This window comes from Balaenoptera ricei, chromosome 20 (assembly GCF_028023285.1).
Source record: "Balaenoptera ricei isolate mBalRic1 chromosome 20, mBalRic1.hap2, whole genome shotgun sequence".
In the NCBI taxonomy this organism is placed as follows: domain Eukaryota; kingdom Metazoa; phylum Chordata; class Mammalia; order Artiodactyla; family Balaenopteridae; genus Balaenoptera; species Balaenoptera ricei.
Window position 1 is genome coordinate 23715220 of NC_082658.1, and position 15840 is coordinate 23731059.

The following is a 15840-nucleotide window of genomic DNA, read 5'->3' on the forward strand; positions in this document are numbered from 1 at the left end:
CTTCTCACAAATGCTGACAGATTAGTATGTAACTTTTCCTTGTAGATATTACAAAGAAACAGGATGGACATTTTGATACACCACCACATTTATTTGCTAAGGTAAGAAATTTTTATAAGAACCCTCATTTGTAAATTAGGTTTGAAAGAGGGTTGTGGGTTTTTTCCTAATATTATGGAAATCATAATTACATATGTTCACCTAAAAGGATTAAGACCTTGTAATCCATATATGTCACAACTGTTGATTATAATCATTCTTCAGTTCTATTTGCCTGAATTCTCTCTATTCCCTAATGGAAGTTTGAGTTATAATATTAGGTAGGTAGGAGAAGACACTTGGTATTTTCATCTGGTAAACTATTTCAACTTGGTATTATTTTAATTATTAACTGATAACACTTGTGACAGTAGATGTACTTCCATGTAATTCTTCAGGTAAAAGAAGTAGACCAGAGTGGGGAATGGTTCAAAGAAGGAATGAAATTGGAAGCTATAGACCCATTAAATCTTTCCACAATATGTGTTGCGACCATTAGAAAGGTAAGAAAATAGGTTTTAAAATATAGAAATGTAGTTACAGGAACTAGGTTTAAGGTAATAGGAGAAGGAGGCCCCTAACATTCATTTTGACATAAAATGTGTGCATCTGCATCTTCACTGGGGAGAACATTACTAGTAATTTCAAAATAAATTTGAATTCTCTTAGGAGCTTTTCTTTTTATATATCTTCTTGTCGAGATTGTTATCTTGAGTCTGCTACCTTTATTTTATGGAAGTATATCCTTAAGTTAGAGGAGGAATATTTATTTAACTTACTTCCTGGTCAAAGCTTGTCCAGCACAGAATTTGTAACAAGGCCAAGTTTATCTTCAGTTTCCTACGTTTCCTTTGTGTGCTTTTTTTTTTCCGTTTTAGTAGTACTTTACTTCTTCTTTTCTCTTTTTTCTTCTCTTCTGAAACTGTTTGTTTTTGTTTGTGTTTTTTTTCTGAAACTGTTTTTATAAAAAGATGTAGAAGAGTGATTCTCAGTTCTCAGGCATCAGAATCTCATGGGGAACAAAAAAAAATACCATTGACTAGGCCTCTTCCCCGACCCTGCACCCGCATTCTGATTTAATCAGTCTGGTTTGGGGCCCTAGCATTGGTTGTTTTTTTTTTTTTTTAAGTCCCCAGGTGATTCTCAGGTACAACCAAGGTTAAGAACCATTGATCCAGAATCTGCTTACATAAAGGTGTAACTAAATTGTGATTTGCATTTCAACACAGTTTTAAGCCTTAAGCCAGAAGAATTAAAAACAGTTGTGATAAAAAAAAAAAAAAAAAACAGTTGTGATGGCTGCCATGTCCCAAACACTTGTGTTCAGGTCACACAGCTAGACCAGACAGGCTCCAAACCCTTGTTCTTCTTCTTCACCTGACTAGTGATCCAAACCACCTGGTACTATTTAAAACATAGATTTCCATGACCTACTCCAGACCTACTCAATGAGAATCACAAGAATTATTGCCCAGATATCTGTATTTGTTTAAAAAAGAAAGAAAATAAAAAGTTCTCTCGGTAATTCTGAAAATCAGCCAGGTTTGGGAACCAGCACCATTGTGCCATACTCTATGTGAAAGGAAAATAAGTGTCCAGCGAGTAGAATACCCAGCTTCACTCAGAAAATACTTTATGAATTCTTGGCCATGCTAGGTTTGGTTTGGACTTTAAGAAGCTTACAGTCTTGTAGAACAAGATAAGATGTATGAAAATAAGTTTAACATACAAGATCAACTATGATCTAAGAAAGGTACAAGTACTGTTGGAATTCAAATAAAGAAGAGGTCACATCTTCTCAGAGGAATCAGGGAAAGCTTTATGGAAGAGAGGACATTTGAAAACTTTGTCTCGAAAGATGGGAAAAACTCTGCCAAGCAGAGATGCAGGAGGAAATTGTGCCATGGAAAGTGAATATGCACAAAAGCATCAAGAGTGGAAAGTACAGGCCACATTTAGGAAATGGAGAGTGGTTCACACACAGTACACATCAAACAAGTTGCTTTGAATATTCTGGACCAGGCTTTTTGTTTATAAGGAACAGCCCGCTCAAGTGGGCTCTAGGAAAGTTACTCTAAGGTTGCAGTGGGCACGCTCACAGACATGCAGGGACACAGGGATGCGACCTGGGAAGGCATAAGCTTAGTGTCATCCTCCACCTCTCGGGGGCCTCTCTAGTCCACCTGTGCTCTGTCTGCACCACTCTTCTTTCACTCTTTCTCTGTTGGTGTCCTGCTCACTCAGTCTGCACATGGTAGCCCCTGTCCCTGTCTGTATCACAACCTTTCAGTGCCAGCTCCGACCGATGGCTTGACTACTATCTCTGTGTCTGTTAATTCTAATTACTGAGAGAGAATCTAAACAACTGAGCCCAGCCTTTGGCCTGGTCCTCTGAAGGTTGAATACTAACCCCTGATCCAGTCAGCTGTATTTAGAAAGGGAGAAATCCCATGTGAGTGGAGGTAGTCCTTTCCAGAGGTCTTAGAGCTGTTAAGGTTGAAGAGAAAGTTAGTGTACATATCCAATATAGTAGAAATAACTAGGAGAAAGGAACCTGCAGGCAAAGACAAAAAGATGATGTGGAATTAGATTATGCAGTCTTTAATGCGTGGTCAGGCTGTTTGAGTTTTCTTTATGAACAGGTTAAGTTGGTAAAGGTTTCTGGAATGAACAGAGGTCATACCAAAGGAAAGTTTAACTGTGTAAGAGGGGAGATGTCCATAGAGGAAGGCTGAAAGCAATGATATCAAACAACATAATGGAGAGAGAGTTAGTTAATGGCAAGGATAAAGGGACTGAATGTTTAGGGAGAGCTGTGGGGACCCAGTGATTGATTGCCTTTGAAAGGAGCAGGAGAAGGAAGTTGTTGGTTTGATGCCCGGTACTAACTCTCAGAGAATATGTTCAGCATGCAGGTAAAATGCAGGACTGAGACACTGGGAGGGTGACAAACTCATGATAAAACTTGAGAAATTGTTGGCATAAAAGTCAACCATTGAAGAGTGGGTGCCATCATGAAAACAAAAGGGCTAAAATCAGAAACAAGAGTTGGAAGTGAAAGGGTGGCCACCAAAATAATGTGAACGAATGAACACAGAGGTGAGAAGATGGATCAGTAGACTGTATGTAATGAGAGTATGGGAATAAATGTTTCAAAAAATTGAGTAGTCAACTGGTATGGGATACTGCAAGGGAGGCTGAAGTGTTGGAAAAAAGGCACTGGATTTGACAAACTAGGAGGTCATCGGTGAGTTTAGCAGTTTAGTAGGGTCAGGACAGAAGTCAGACTTCAAGGAGTTACATAGTATATAACTTGAATTGAGTCTCTGGGTGAAGAGTATATAGGAATTCATTGTACTATTCTTGTATCTTTTCTGTAAGTGTGAACTGTTTCAAAATAAAATATTTTTAATGTAATGGGAATTGGGAGACATTAGAGTATAAGAGATGGTGTTTTAGGAGCAAGGTACCAGTGACAATGGGTCAAGATGGAGAAGTTTGTCTTGAGGGGCAAAGAAAGGACTACTACTTACAACAATTTGAGGTGCAAAGGATGGACTGTGAGGCCCCTCACGTAGTTTCTGTGATAGAGGAGCACGATCATCCAGAGCATGAGAGGTAAAGCTGGAGCTTGAGGAAGGTGGAAAAGGTTTAGAAAAACTTCTCTATGTGATAAATCAGAAGGAAATAAAGTTATTACTGAGTAAGATTTAAAGCTTAGCTGAGACTAGATAGTTAAATCGTAAAAGAGCACTCAGCCCACTTTCATCACGCCACAGCAGCAGACAGCCTTGGCCACTGGCAGAGGTACTGTTTTCCCTAGACCTCTGAAATCACTTCTATGTAACCATGCTGTTATTTCTGGAACACACTAGAACTTACACAGATTTTTTTCATTATAATTTCAGTTATTTAAGATAATTAAATAAAGAAACATTTTCACTTTTAAGAGATCTTTATGTAATAGATTTTCCTTTCTTTTAGAATGTCACTTAAAGGATCATTTTTAAAATAGTGGTACCTAATTTTTTTTTTTACATCTTTATTGGAGTATAATTGCTTTACAATGTTGTGTTTCTGCTGTACAACAAAGTGAATCAGCTATATGTATACATATATCCCCATATCCCCTCCCTCTTGAGCCTCCCTCCTACCCTCCCTATCCCACCCCTCTAGGTGGTCACAAAGCATCGAGCTGATCTCCCTGTGCTTCCCACTAGCCATCCATTTTACATTTGGTAGTGTATATATGTCACTGCTACTCTCTCACTTCGTCCCAGCTTCCCCTTCCCCCCACCTCCATGTCCTGAAGTCCGTTCTCTACACCTGCATCTTTATTCCTGCCCTGCCACTAGGTTCATCAGTACCATTTTTTTCCATATATGTGCATTAGCATCCGGTATTTGTTTTCCTCTCTCTGACTTACTTCATTATGTATGACAGACTCTAGGTCCATCCACCTCACTACAAATAACTCAGTTTTGTTCCTTTTATGGCTGAGTAATATTCCATTGTATATATGTGCCACAACTTCTTTATCCTTTCATCTGTCAGTGGACATTTAGGTTGCTTCCATGTCCTGACTATTGTAAATAGTGCTGCAGTGAACATTGTGGTTACCTAATTTTAAATACTTGGAATTCTGTTAATTTAAAAGGTGCTGGCTGATGGATTCCTGATGATTGGGATCGATGGCTCAGAAGCAGCAGATGGATCTGACTGGTTCTGTTATCATGCAACCTCCCCTTCTATTTTCCCTGTTGGTTTCTGTGAAATTAACATGATTGAACTTACTCCACCCAGAGGTACTTCTTCCTAATATATACACTGGATTTTCATCCTTGCTTTCCTTTTACATGGTACCTGTTTACAACATTTAGCACAGCCCTAGATTTCTTGCTGTATGAAAATATAGTATATGTGTATATGTATATATAAACCTGCATACATAACAAGAGCTGGGGGGTGCTCTGAAAACATCAGTAACTGTATCCTAGGTAGCTTTAATAAATTACATTGGTGTAGAATTTTCCCTAAGCATCTGTACATTTTATAATAAGAATTGGTATTCTCAAGCACTGTTGAGATATTGATGTAGGCTCAAAGAGCTACTGCATACATGAACTTTTTAAAAAAATAGATACTTCAGCCTTTGAGAGAAAGCAAGTTTTCATCTTTAGATTACCATATGAGGGGATTCCCTGGTGGTCCAGTGGTTAGGACTCGGGGCTTTCACTGCCGAGGCCCTGGTTCGATCCCTGGTGGGGGAAGTAAGATCCCACAAGCCAAGTGGTGTGGCCAAAAAAAATTAAAAGATAAAAATGATTACCATGTGACTTTTTAAAAGATTACATACCCTTAAATAGCTCATATGGCTTAACCAGGGACTTTCCTAATTTCAATATCTGAGTCTTGGATTTTTCTCTTAAGAAGGAGAAAAGCCAAAACAGAAGACTATAAAAATAGTATTTGCCCAGCCAGTATTCTTTCTTACAAAGAAAGAAAAATATTACTGAAAAAATATTAAATATTAGACTGTTCTAAGCCTAGGATTGAAAAGCAAAAGTCTGTAGTTCTTATACACTGAGGAGAGGAGAGTTACTTTGGCATTAGAATAAATGGGTGTACCTGTTTCTGCCTAGAAAAAGAAGAAAATCCGTATAACAGGGAGGAACTATTGTACTGTACAGCATTAGCACTTGAGATTGTAGTGTGCTCTGAATTACTTTATGTCTACATTTTAATATTACACTAATTTTAGATGAACTCCTAGTTAAACCAGTTGTGTTTTTCAGGTTACACAAAACTTCCTTTTAAATGGTTTGACTACCTCAGGGAAACTGGCTCCATTGCAGCACCAGTAAAACTATTTAATAAGGTAAATTTAAAAGATAGCATAATACTTATGTGGATTTTTTTTGATGCTTCCAAATGCAAATCATTGTTGATCTAAATGTCTTTGCCTTATGTTAGAATTTCTTAGTGGAGATTAATATAAACAAATATATATTAGTAAAACAATGTATGTATTTCCTTTACATAGGCATTGAAGCTTGTTTCCAAACTTTGTTTCATTTTTAATCTGAGTAAAATAGGAATGAATACATTTCCTAACTAGTTCTTATATGCTTCACCTTCATATGTTTCAGTAATTAATTATTTGGGATTTTTTTGGTCTAAATTGTTAATTGGTTATGTTACTTCTCTTTTGTCTTTCTTAGTGTTAGTAGAGTTATACATTCTTCTTTTTACCAGTGTTAATATTTTGCTTCTCCATGTTAGGATGTTCCAAATCACGGATTTCGTGTAGGAATGAAATTAGAAGCAGTAGATCTCATGGAGCCACGATTAATATGTGTAGCCACAGTAACTCGAATTATTCATCGTCTCTTGAGGATACATTTTGATGGATGGGAAGAAGAATATGATCAGTGGGTAGACTGTGAGTCCCCTGACCTCTATCCTGTAGGGTGGTGTCAATTAACTGGATATCAACTACAGCCTCCAGCATCACAGTGTAAGTTGGTATACAGAAAAGGTGTCCTTTTGTAAAAATCAGCAATTCTCCGAGGACTATCTCACATAAATCATCTTGTGAGCTCACAGGACAAGAATATACCTATGTCTGATTGGTTGCCAGGTAAGATCTTAAGACTCAACAACAATATCACAGAATCAGACCATGTGTACCATGGCAGTGTGAACTCAATAGTCAGTTGCTTAATGACTATAGAAACACAACATTAAGAGCACTCACCAAATTAAGCTAGACTTCCTTTAATGAGTTTAAAGTTACAGGCTAAAATTTATTGCTATATAATAAGTGCTTATTGAATAAATAATGGAATCTGTCTGGTATTGAGCTTCATGGTTTTGCAGGAACAAGTACCCTTATTTTCAAAGCATCATGTACTTGTATAAACGTCATGGTTTTGGTGAAGATAGTTCATCTAAGTTGTATCTAGAGTTGTAAGCAATTATTTGGTATCAATTTTCTCTTTTATTTTCCAGCATCAAGAGAAAGCCAATCAGGTTCATCAAAACAGAAGAAAAAGGCTAAGTCCCAGCAATACAAAGGACATAAGAAAAGTGGGTCACCACGTGGTGTTTATATACATTTCCTAACTTGTCAGCCAACTGGGGTCTTGGTATTGTTGCACAGAAATGGTATCCCTTGTGAGAGCTGATAACTGTGCATTCCGTATTATGCTTAAAGGTGCAGTATGCCATAAAAGGCAAACCTTTTCAATAATGAGAAGCACTTACCTTTGATTGACAGGAAAAATTATTACCATAATATTTGATATATGGTAAAGAATAGTCTGTGAATGATTCTTGAAGTAATATGTAAACCTTCTGAAAATTAATCCTTTTTTTTAAAATTTTTTATTAAAAAAACTGTAAAAGCAGATGCTTGATGCTTACAATAGACTTGGAGACTAATAAACCCATCCTTCTTATAAACCAAAACTCTCTTTCTAGAATGATACTTGTAAGAAATTCAAGTTAAAAAAAAAAAAATTCAAGTTGATAGCTAACACAATCAGGCTTAAGAAAATCTTTTTCAATATGCTGTCTATATTATATTTTACCTTACAATGAATGATTACTGACATTAATAGCCAAAATAATATAAAAATATATTGATAGCTCTGATTCTTTTAAAATCTCCCTCCCCCACCCCATAGAAAACTACAGATTTTTCTCTTCATGAAACCTGTCATGGACTGTTTCATTCTGAGATAAGATTATTTTTACTTAAACATTTTTTTAAAAGTAAAAAGTACATTAGAGGATTAAAACTAAAACAGATTTTTCCAACTGACTTGCCATATGTTCAAGTAAGTGCTAATCTGTCTCATTAACAACCAAGAGACTGAAACAGCATGAAGAATCAAATATACCTTCACACGTTTGATTATAATTGATGTTTATTGTTTTTTCAGTGGGGACTTCTAGCAGCCACTGCAGTGGTGCTTTAGTTTCCTCCCCACATGAAACCCAAGTCAGCTTCACAATAGAGATAACCATCAGGCCTGTCTCTTACCCTCTCTTTTATATTATGGACATAAGCCTCCCACAGACCAAGAATTATTTTGCTGACTGGCTGCTTACCATGTTTGATAGTCACCTAAAAGAACTCTAGAGAACATTGCCAGACCAGGTAGATCAAAGTGATTTCCCACTTATCTGGAACTGATTAGCAAGAAGTCACGTAGTAACTTCATGTCAGTGGACTAACCATAGCAGACGTGATCACTAAGCTTTCTCTAAGACAGGCTGCTTTGGCTTGTCTTTTCACTTTTTATTTATTATTATTATGAGGTTTCAGAATTTTCTTTGCAATGTGTCAAATTTAAGTATGCTTTTTATTACTCAGTGACTTTATGACATATATCTTGTAGGATGAATTTCTGAGCATCATATACACAGTTCACATACCTCCTCAGTGTGACACTTACATGATTTGTTTATGGTTTATGGGGCTTAATTATTTTGAATTAATGGGCTAGGGACATGGGAAGAAATGTGAAATTAATGAAGTGATGATATCACTATCCCAGTTTTTAGTGACATTTAACATTATCAGATTTCTGGATTAGCTGAAGAAATGAATTTAACTAAAAATGTAATTTGTTCTTTAACATTTTGATAACTCAATATTATGACATCATCTCTAATGCCTTTATTTTTATTTATTTATTTATTTTATTTATTTTTGGCTGCATCGGGTCTTCATTGCTATGCGCGGGCTTTCTCTAGTTGCGATGAGCAGGGGACTACTCTTCGTTGCGGTGCGCGGGCTTCTCACTGCGGCGGCTTCTCTTGTTGTGGATCACAGGCTCTAGGCACGCAGGCTTCAGTAGTTGTGGCACGCGGGCTCAGTAGTTGTGGCTTGTGGGCTCTAGAGCGCAGGCTCAGTAGTTGTGGTGCACGGGCTTACTTGCTACGCGGCATGCGGGATCTTCCCGGACCGGGGATCGAACCCATGGCCCCTGCATTGGCAGGTGGATTCTTAACCACTGCGCCACCAGGCAAGTCCCTCTAATGCCTTTAAGTTGTCCTTTGGACATAGAAAAGAAAAGAACTAGGGACTCACAGTCCCTTATTAGAAACCCTAGAGACCAAATGTGTTTTGGAATTTAGAATTTTTTGGATTTTAGAAAAGAAGTACAGAGTGTGTAGCATATATTATGTAACTCCCCTTGCAGACTGCAGCATTTTTTGAAGCAAAATATGTATAAATAGTTACATTTAATGGGCCAAATAAAGATTATAAATAGTATCACCAAGTGAGGTCTGATTTTGTTGCCAAAGTTTTGCCAAAAAAAACTTTGAATTTTGGAATTGAGGATAAGGAATTGTAGTGCTTTGTGAATGAAGAAGCAGTCTTCATTGTAAGGACACTGTTCCTTTTATTTTTTCACATTACTCAGCAAGTAATTTATTAGAAATTTTTCCACAAAACTTTACTTACCAAAATAAGAAAGAAGTTGGGGTCCAGGAACCTAAGTCATCCATTGCATGCAGATTTATATCAATCAGATAGGCCACAAAACCTTTTATTTGTTTTTAAGTTTGTCTACAGATTATTATATTCTGGCTCTGTTGTTTCATCTTATGGCTCTTTGGTCTTTTTGTACCTAAAATCATCCATCAGTGTGTTCATTGGTAGGGCTTATTTTTTACAGAACTAGACAGTTGATTGGCTTTCTCTAGTTGCGGCGAGCAGGGGACTACTCTTCGTCGTGGTGCGCGGGTTCTAGCCTATTTTTTAATTAGCTGTGTTCATGCTGCAAAGGGATAACTATTAACTAGTGCTTCTGAAAAATAAGGGTGATGTTCTGTCGAGGGAATCATATAGACTGTTGTGTGCGCATGATCTGTCCAATCTGAAAAGCCTTCTTTTCCTCAAGGCTTAGTAATTCTAGAGCAGGAAAACCAGCACTAATTTCTGTACCATCTTCAGGGGCTATTGTAAGTAGTAGAGAGTTGGAGATTCTCCTTGCATTTTTACCTCCAAGTGTGTATAGTACATTAGACTTTTTCGTCTAAATGAATGCTGCAAGTGATTTTGGTTTGGCAGTTGAGAGTTGAATGTGTACTCATAGGAGCTTGGTTTCCAGATCATTTTACATAAGAATACTGTCTAACTTAGATTTGTCTTTTAGTTCTGATTTTGCAAAGGATAATTTCTGATTGCTCTTGCCTGAGTCATTTGTAAACTCTGGAAGAAAACAGATATAATTTATAGTCACAAAGATATGTAAGTATCCTTCAGCTTTCAATCAAATTAATGCAGTATGCTTGGTTGTTCAGTATTTGCAAAGCTTATTTTTTTGTTGTTGGTAAAAGCATTGTGTAAGTCTTTGAAAGCTTATGTGTGCTTATGAAACCGTAACCAAAGGGTGTTTCAAAAGAAATTAGATTGCTGAAGAACTTGCAGGCAACAAACATTTAAATTTTAGAACTGCTTTTCAGAATAAGAATTATAATTGTTTTCTAAAAGAGTGAATTATAAACCAAAAGTTAGGGGAGCACATTTCATATCAGTAAAATCCTGCCACTCGTATAATTCATTAATTAAACTGTTTGATTTCTCCCTGAAGGACAGTGTTTGTTTGGGCTTATATGGGCAGTGAAATGCCTACAAGTAGGGTTTTAAAACCCTCTCTGCTGGGCTTCCCTGGTGGTGCAGTGGTTGAGAACCTGCCTGCTAATGCAGGGGACATGGGTTCGAGCCCTGGTCTGGGAAGATCCCACATGCCGCGGAGCAACTAGGCCCGTGAGCCACAACCACTGAGCCTGCGCGTCTGGAGCCTGTGCTCCGCAACAAGAGAGGCCGCGATAATGAGAGGCCCACACACCGCGATGAAGAGTGGCCCCCACTTGCCGCAACTAGAGAAAGCCCTCGCACAGAAACGAAGACCCAATACAGCCATAAATAAATAAATAAATAAATAAACAAACAAACAAACCCAAAGTTTAAAAAAAAAAAAAAAGACTTAAGAGAGATAATGGACTGAAAAGTACCTTCAAAAAAAAAGTATAAAGCTCTCTTCAGGTAACATCATTTAAAAAAAAAAAAAAACCCTCTCTGCCATTGGATTGTCAGTCCCCCTCAAACTAAAATTTTTTGGAAGGTAATTAGTCAGCTATTCTCCACACTCGATGCTTTCTGTAGTTCATTTTGCTTTGTTTTAAATTGATTAGAGAGTCAGGAACCAGGATTACCAGACTCTGAGAGACTAGAAATAATCTCCCCCATCATCCACTCCCCAACACGCACGCACACACGCGCACGCACACACACACACACACACACACACACACACACACCTTGTTTTCAGAAATACAAACCTTGCATAGTTGGTTCTCTTTTCAGAGTATCCTATGCAGCACAACCTTTCCTAGTTATGATGCAGTTTTCTTACCACACATGTAAGTAAAAGCTTACTTTAGTTTAACTTGATATTTAGAGAGGAAGATGCCATTTGGGAAGAAGCCTGTCAGTTTGTCGAGCCTGCCCATGACAGGTGGGGTACGGAGGAGCTTCTCTGGTGGTGAAGAGTTGACTCCTCCTCCATATCGAACCCTTCCAGCACAGACTGCCCCGGAGGCCTTCCCACCTCCCCGCACTAGCCGAGAGTTCAATCCCAGCCTCAAAACAGGTAATTGGTCACATCAGCACCTCAGGTACTGCAAAGGGTCAAAGTCTGGGTTAGGGTGGTGGGAGACAGAAGCATGGTCTGGCATGACAGATGCTGACATTAAATTTTTCTTTTTCTTTCAACGAAAAAATTCATTTTCATTAGTCTTTGGTAGTCACTTCACTAAAATGAGTAATCAGGGAAGGATTTTTATTTTGTTACAAGCCACTTTTGAGCTTCAAATTCGGGTAAAGCTGTGATTTCAGTTTATGGAATTGTGAGACAACTTGTACTGTTTCATGGTTTCGTTAAAATGGTTGAACATTTTGCATTGCAGAATTCTACGTGACTTGACCTGAGGGAGAAATAATGCCATAAGGGAGCAATCTGATTAATCAGATCCAAAAATGAGGCTTTGTTCATAGCATTCCATAGAATGTCAGAGGCTTCACTTGCATATGGTGAATCTTAGACATGAGTACAGATCAAATAGCCCCAAAGCTGAAGTTGTATCTACCTTGGCATATGTTATGCCATATCCTAACTATTGCTTTTAAACAATTGTTTACCTAATTTGCAGTCTTTAAAATGCCTTTTATATGTTGAAAACCATGATGGTTCTTAGCACCTAGCTCTATTTTCTTCTCATTCCTCTGTTTGCTAATATTTTTGCACCTGAAGTTGTCATCAGCCTTTTTTTCCCCATTTTAAAATGTGTTCTTTAGCTTTTGCCTTCTTAAACAGTGTATTAGGTGATCTTGATCCTTCCTAGTCTGTTTCTCTGAAGATCACTCATATCTTTATATCTAGAGAAAATTACTATACCTCTTTTGTATAAGAAATGGATTAGGACTGAAAATACAAGTTTATCTGCTCTTTTATGGAAATACCTTCAAATGTCTGAAGAGCCTTTCAACTTCTTTTCTTGTCTTTGTAACTTTTTTTTTTTTTTTTGGAATTTTTTTTTTTTTTTAATTCAGACAGAAAGTCACAAAAATTATACTCATCCTCATCAGTTCACTCAGTCCCATGTAATTAATTTTTTTTTTTCATCTTGATCTTTTGTTAGCACTTTTATGAGTTCATCAGTTTTTCATTAGAGTTCTGAAATTGCTTATTCATTCAGTTCAGCAGTACAGTCCGTTACCAGAAACCTGTACTTGTCAGAGTCTTTTCCATGTATTTCTTGAAGATGAAACCCTTTTATAGGAACATATTTGCAAAATCATCAGAGTACACCCAGAACTGTCTGTAAATGACAAAAGACTTAAAAATGACCACGGTTAAAGATTTAATCCTAGTTATTACTTTAAAATGTATATCTCAGAAATAACTAATTTTCTTGTCAACTGCATTATTATGAACTGTCATCAAATCTTTAACTGTAACTTTTTTCTTTTTGTACTTGTTATTATGAAATTTTTGTGTAACCTAAGTAATTAACTATAGATATTGTGAGCTCTGAATATGTTTGAATTTTTATTGCATTTTAGATGTATTTTCTTTAAACATTAGACTGATTTTGAAGGCGTGTGTCACGTTTTGTGAGAGAACTTGACTTTTAGGATTGGCAAAACCCAGGAACTTGGAGTAGGCATACAGGATGGAACCTACAAGGCCTCCTAAGTGACTTCCCTTTCCACTAGTGTCTATTGTGTGTGTCTTCTGAGCTAGGGGCACATCTTGTGGGATTTAGTGTGATTTTACTATGGTGAAACTATGTAGGGACTATGTTGCTGTCTTAACTCTCTGAAAGCTACGGTTTGTTTAGCTATTGAGGGAATTTATTATTTATGGACTTCTAACTAGGAGAATGTGATTTCTGTTAGATTGTCTTCTGAAATGTTAGTGATTAAAGTCAGCAAAGTACTTCTTTTTAAAAACAGAGCCAAGAAAATGCATTTGTGTAGAAAGTGACATCAGCCACAGGATCTATTTTATTTCATCCATCATTCACTGAGAATAAGGCCTGTAAAGGAGAAATGATTAGTGTGAAGATAGCAGACAGGCTTTATTTTAGGTTCCTTGAAAACACTGAAACTTTGCATTAGAACATTACACATCTGAGTGACTGTTTCACCTTTATCTTGAGTTACTTTTTTTTAAGAACATTGTTTCCATATTTTAACATGAGTAGAAGCATAATCCAGAACTTTGTTGTTAATAATAAGTGCAAATGGTTTCAGGATGTGCTTTAGAATTTCAATTTACTTTTCTTACATTTAAAAAAAAACAAAAAGCATCTGTTTGAATGGAACATGTTTGGTCTTGAAGCACAGTAATTCTTTTCTCATTCATTTAGCCATCTGATCATCATATAACAAGATATTGTTTTAATCAACCTTTTATTGTGGGTACTGCACCTTTAATGAAATTTGGGGGTTTTTTCCTTTTCCATGTGTTTATTTTCGTGGTATTGTTCAAATGTCCTTAACAATGCATGTTGGTTTGATTTGAAGGATAACTGTTATATGTTTGATATCCTCCATAAAAGCATGTTTATCATATTAACTAATTTTTTTAAAGGATTTTTTAAAGAAAGCAAGCACAGTCATGTTTGCTTTACCTTTCAGCAGTCTGATTGGTATGTGTTTTGCTATTATTGTAGGCATAGTGTATTCACTTTTCAGTCTTTGGGCTATTAAATTTTTTTAACACCATTACCAAAACAAGTACCAAAGTAAAATAAAATGAATTAGCGTTATTTCAAAAGATTATTCTTTTTTTTTTTTTTTAATTTTATTTATTTTTGGCTGTGTTGGGTCTTCGTTGCTGCATGCGGGCTTCTCGTTGCGGTGGCTTCTCTTGTAGCGGAGCACAGGCTCTAGTCACGCGGGCTCAGTAGTTGTGGCTCACAGGCTCTAGAGCACAGGCTCAATAGTTGTGGCGCATGGGCTTAGTTGCTCCGTGGCATGTGGGATCTTCCCGGACCTGGGCTCGAACCCGTGTCCCAGGCATTGGCAGGCGGATTCTTAACCACTGCGCCACCAGGGAAGCCCCAAAAGATTATTCATTAAATTATTAAATAAGATGTCAAAGACCATTATTTTTGAAACTAATCTTTTGTAACTAAAATCAAGACACGAAGTATTTTTCTATCACTATTTGACTTTAAAAGTGGCCATTTTAATATTGTTCCACATGGTGTTACTGTTTCATGAAACTTAGTTGGCTTACTACTCATCTAAATACTCTTTGAGTCCTAATTCTTCTCATAAATTGACCTTTTTCCCCCTGTATAAGCAGTTCCCAATTTACATTCCATATATATCTTCATCCACTCCAATTGTTATGAAAAGAGCCGTTAAAAAAAGAAACAAAAAAATTTCACCTTTCCTTTGGAGACAGTCCCTGCAGGAAGCAGACAGGTGGTTACTCAGTGGCTGAGCAGCCAGCCTGAGGGTCACAAGTTGTGCAGAGGGAAGCCTTAGGCTACATCGGTTCCCACTGTTAATAGCCCTTCAGGAATGCTAGTCTTATGTTACCAAGTCTCCCTACTTTTCATGGTTTTATATGGAATCTCCTGTTTCAGAATATTCAGTCGATTTAAAAGAACCACAGAGCAGAGGTGAGGGAGGGAAAAGCCCAGTTTGTGACCTCTGACTTAACAGATCTCTGTGCTGAAGAAATTGAAGAAGAAAGTTAGCATTACTCACCATGGGATTAGATTCCAGTGAGAATATAAGCATAAAAGGTCACCTGTTCTTGAAATTATTTGAAACTTTACCAACTCAATTTTGGTTAAACAGTAACTTTTTAAGAAACTCGAATACATCTCTGAGAGGTTGGCAGTTACTAAGACTAGTGTTTGTTTAACACCGAGCTGAGATCATTTTCATTTAAAAAGTAGGAAAGTAATTTTTTTGAAGGGAGGTGTTCTATAGGAAGTAGAGGGTGGGCTTCAGGGAAAGGATTTAGGGCAGCCTGAAATTACTGGCTAACTGCATTGAGGTAACTTAAGAGATGTTTTTAAAAAGAGATAGGAAAATCTCAGAATTAAACAGCCTGAACTTTTGCCTAAGACCAGTGCTGGGACCAGCAAAGAAAACATTCCTCTTTTTCTTCTTGCTTGTCCATGCATTAAGAGGAGCCCTCCTGTCACTAAAAATTATGACTAGCATGACTCCAGTGGCTACCAAGAAACCTAAAC

General features: G+C 37.1%; 1 protein-coding gene across 10 annotated transcripts in view; it reads left to right on the forward strand.

The window, feature by feature from the left end:
* Positions 1 to 15840, forward strand: part of MBTD1 (mbt domain containing 1) — a 68742-nt gene that overhangs the window by 50879 nt on the left and 2023 nt on the right. For 9 of the 10 annotated variants that reach the window (XM_059906783.1, XM_059906785.1, XM_059906782.1 and 6 more), the window contains 6 exons: positions 46 to 101; positions 438 to 542; positions 4697 to 4844; positions 5835 to 5917; positions 6322 to 6556; positions 7051 to 7128. In XM_059906783.1, the coding sequence (XP_059762766.1) occupies positions 46 to 101; positions 438 to 542; positions 4697 to 4844; positions 5835 to 5917; positions 6322 to 6556; positions 7051 to 7128 (705 nt within the window). Of the gene's footprint in view, positions 1 to 45; positions 102 to 437; positions 543 to 4696; positions 4845 to 5834; positions 5918 to 6321; positions 6680 to 7050; positions 7129 to 15840 lie in introns of those variants that run through there. The other variant, XR_009499390.1, reaches the window with a different exon arrangement.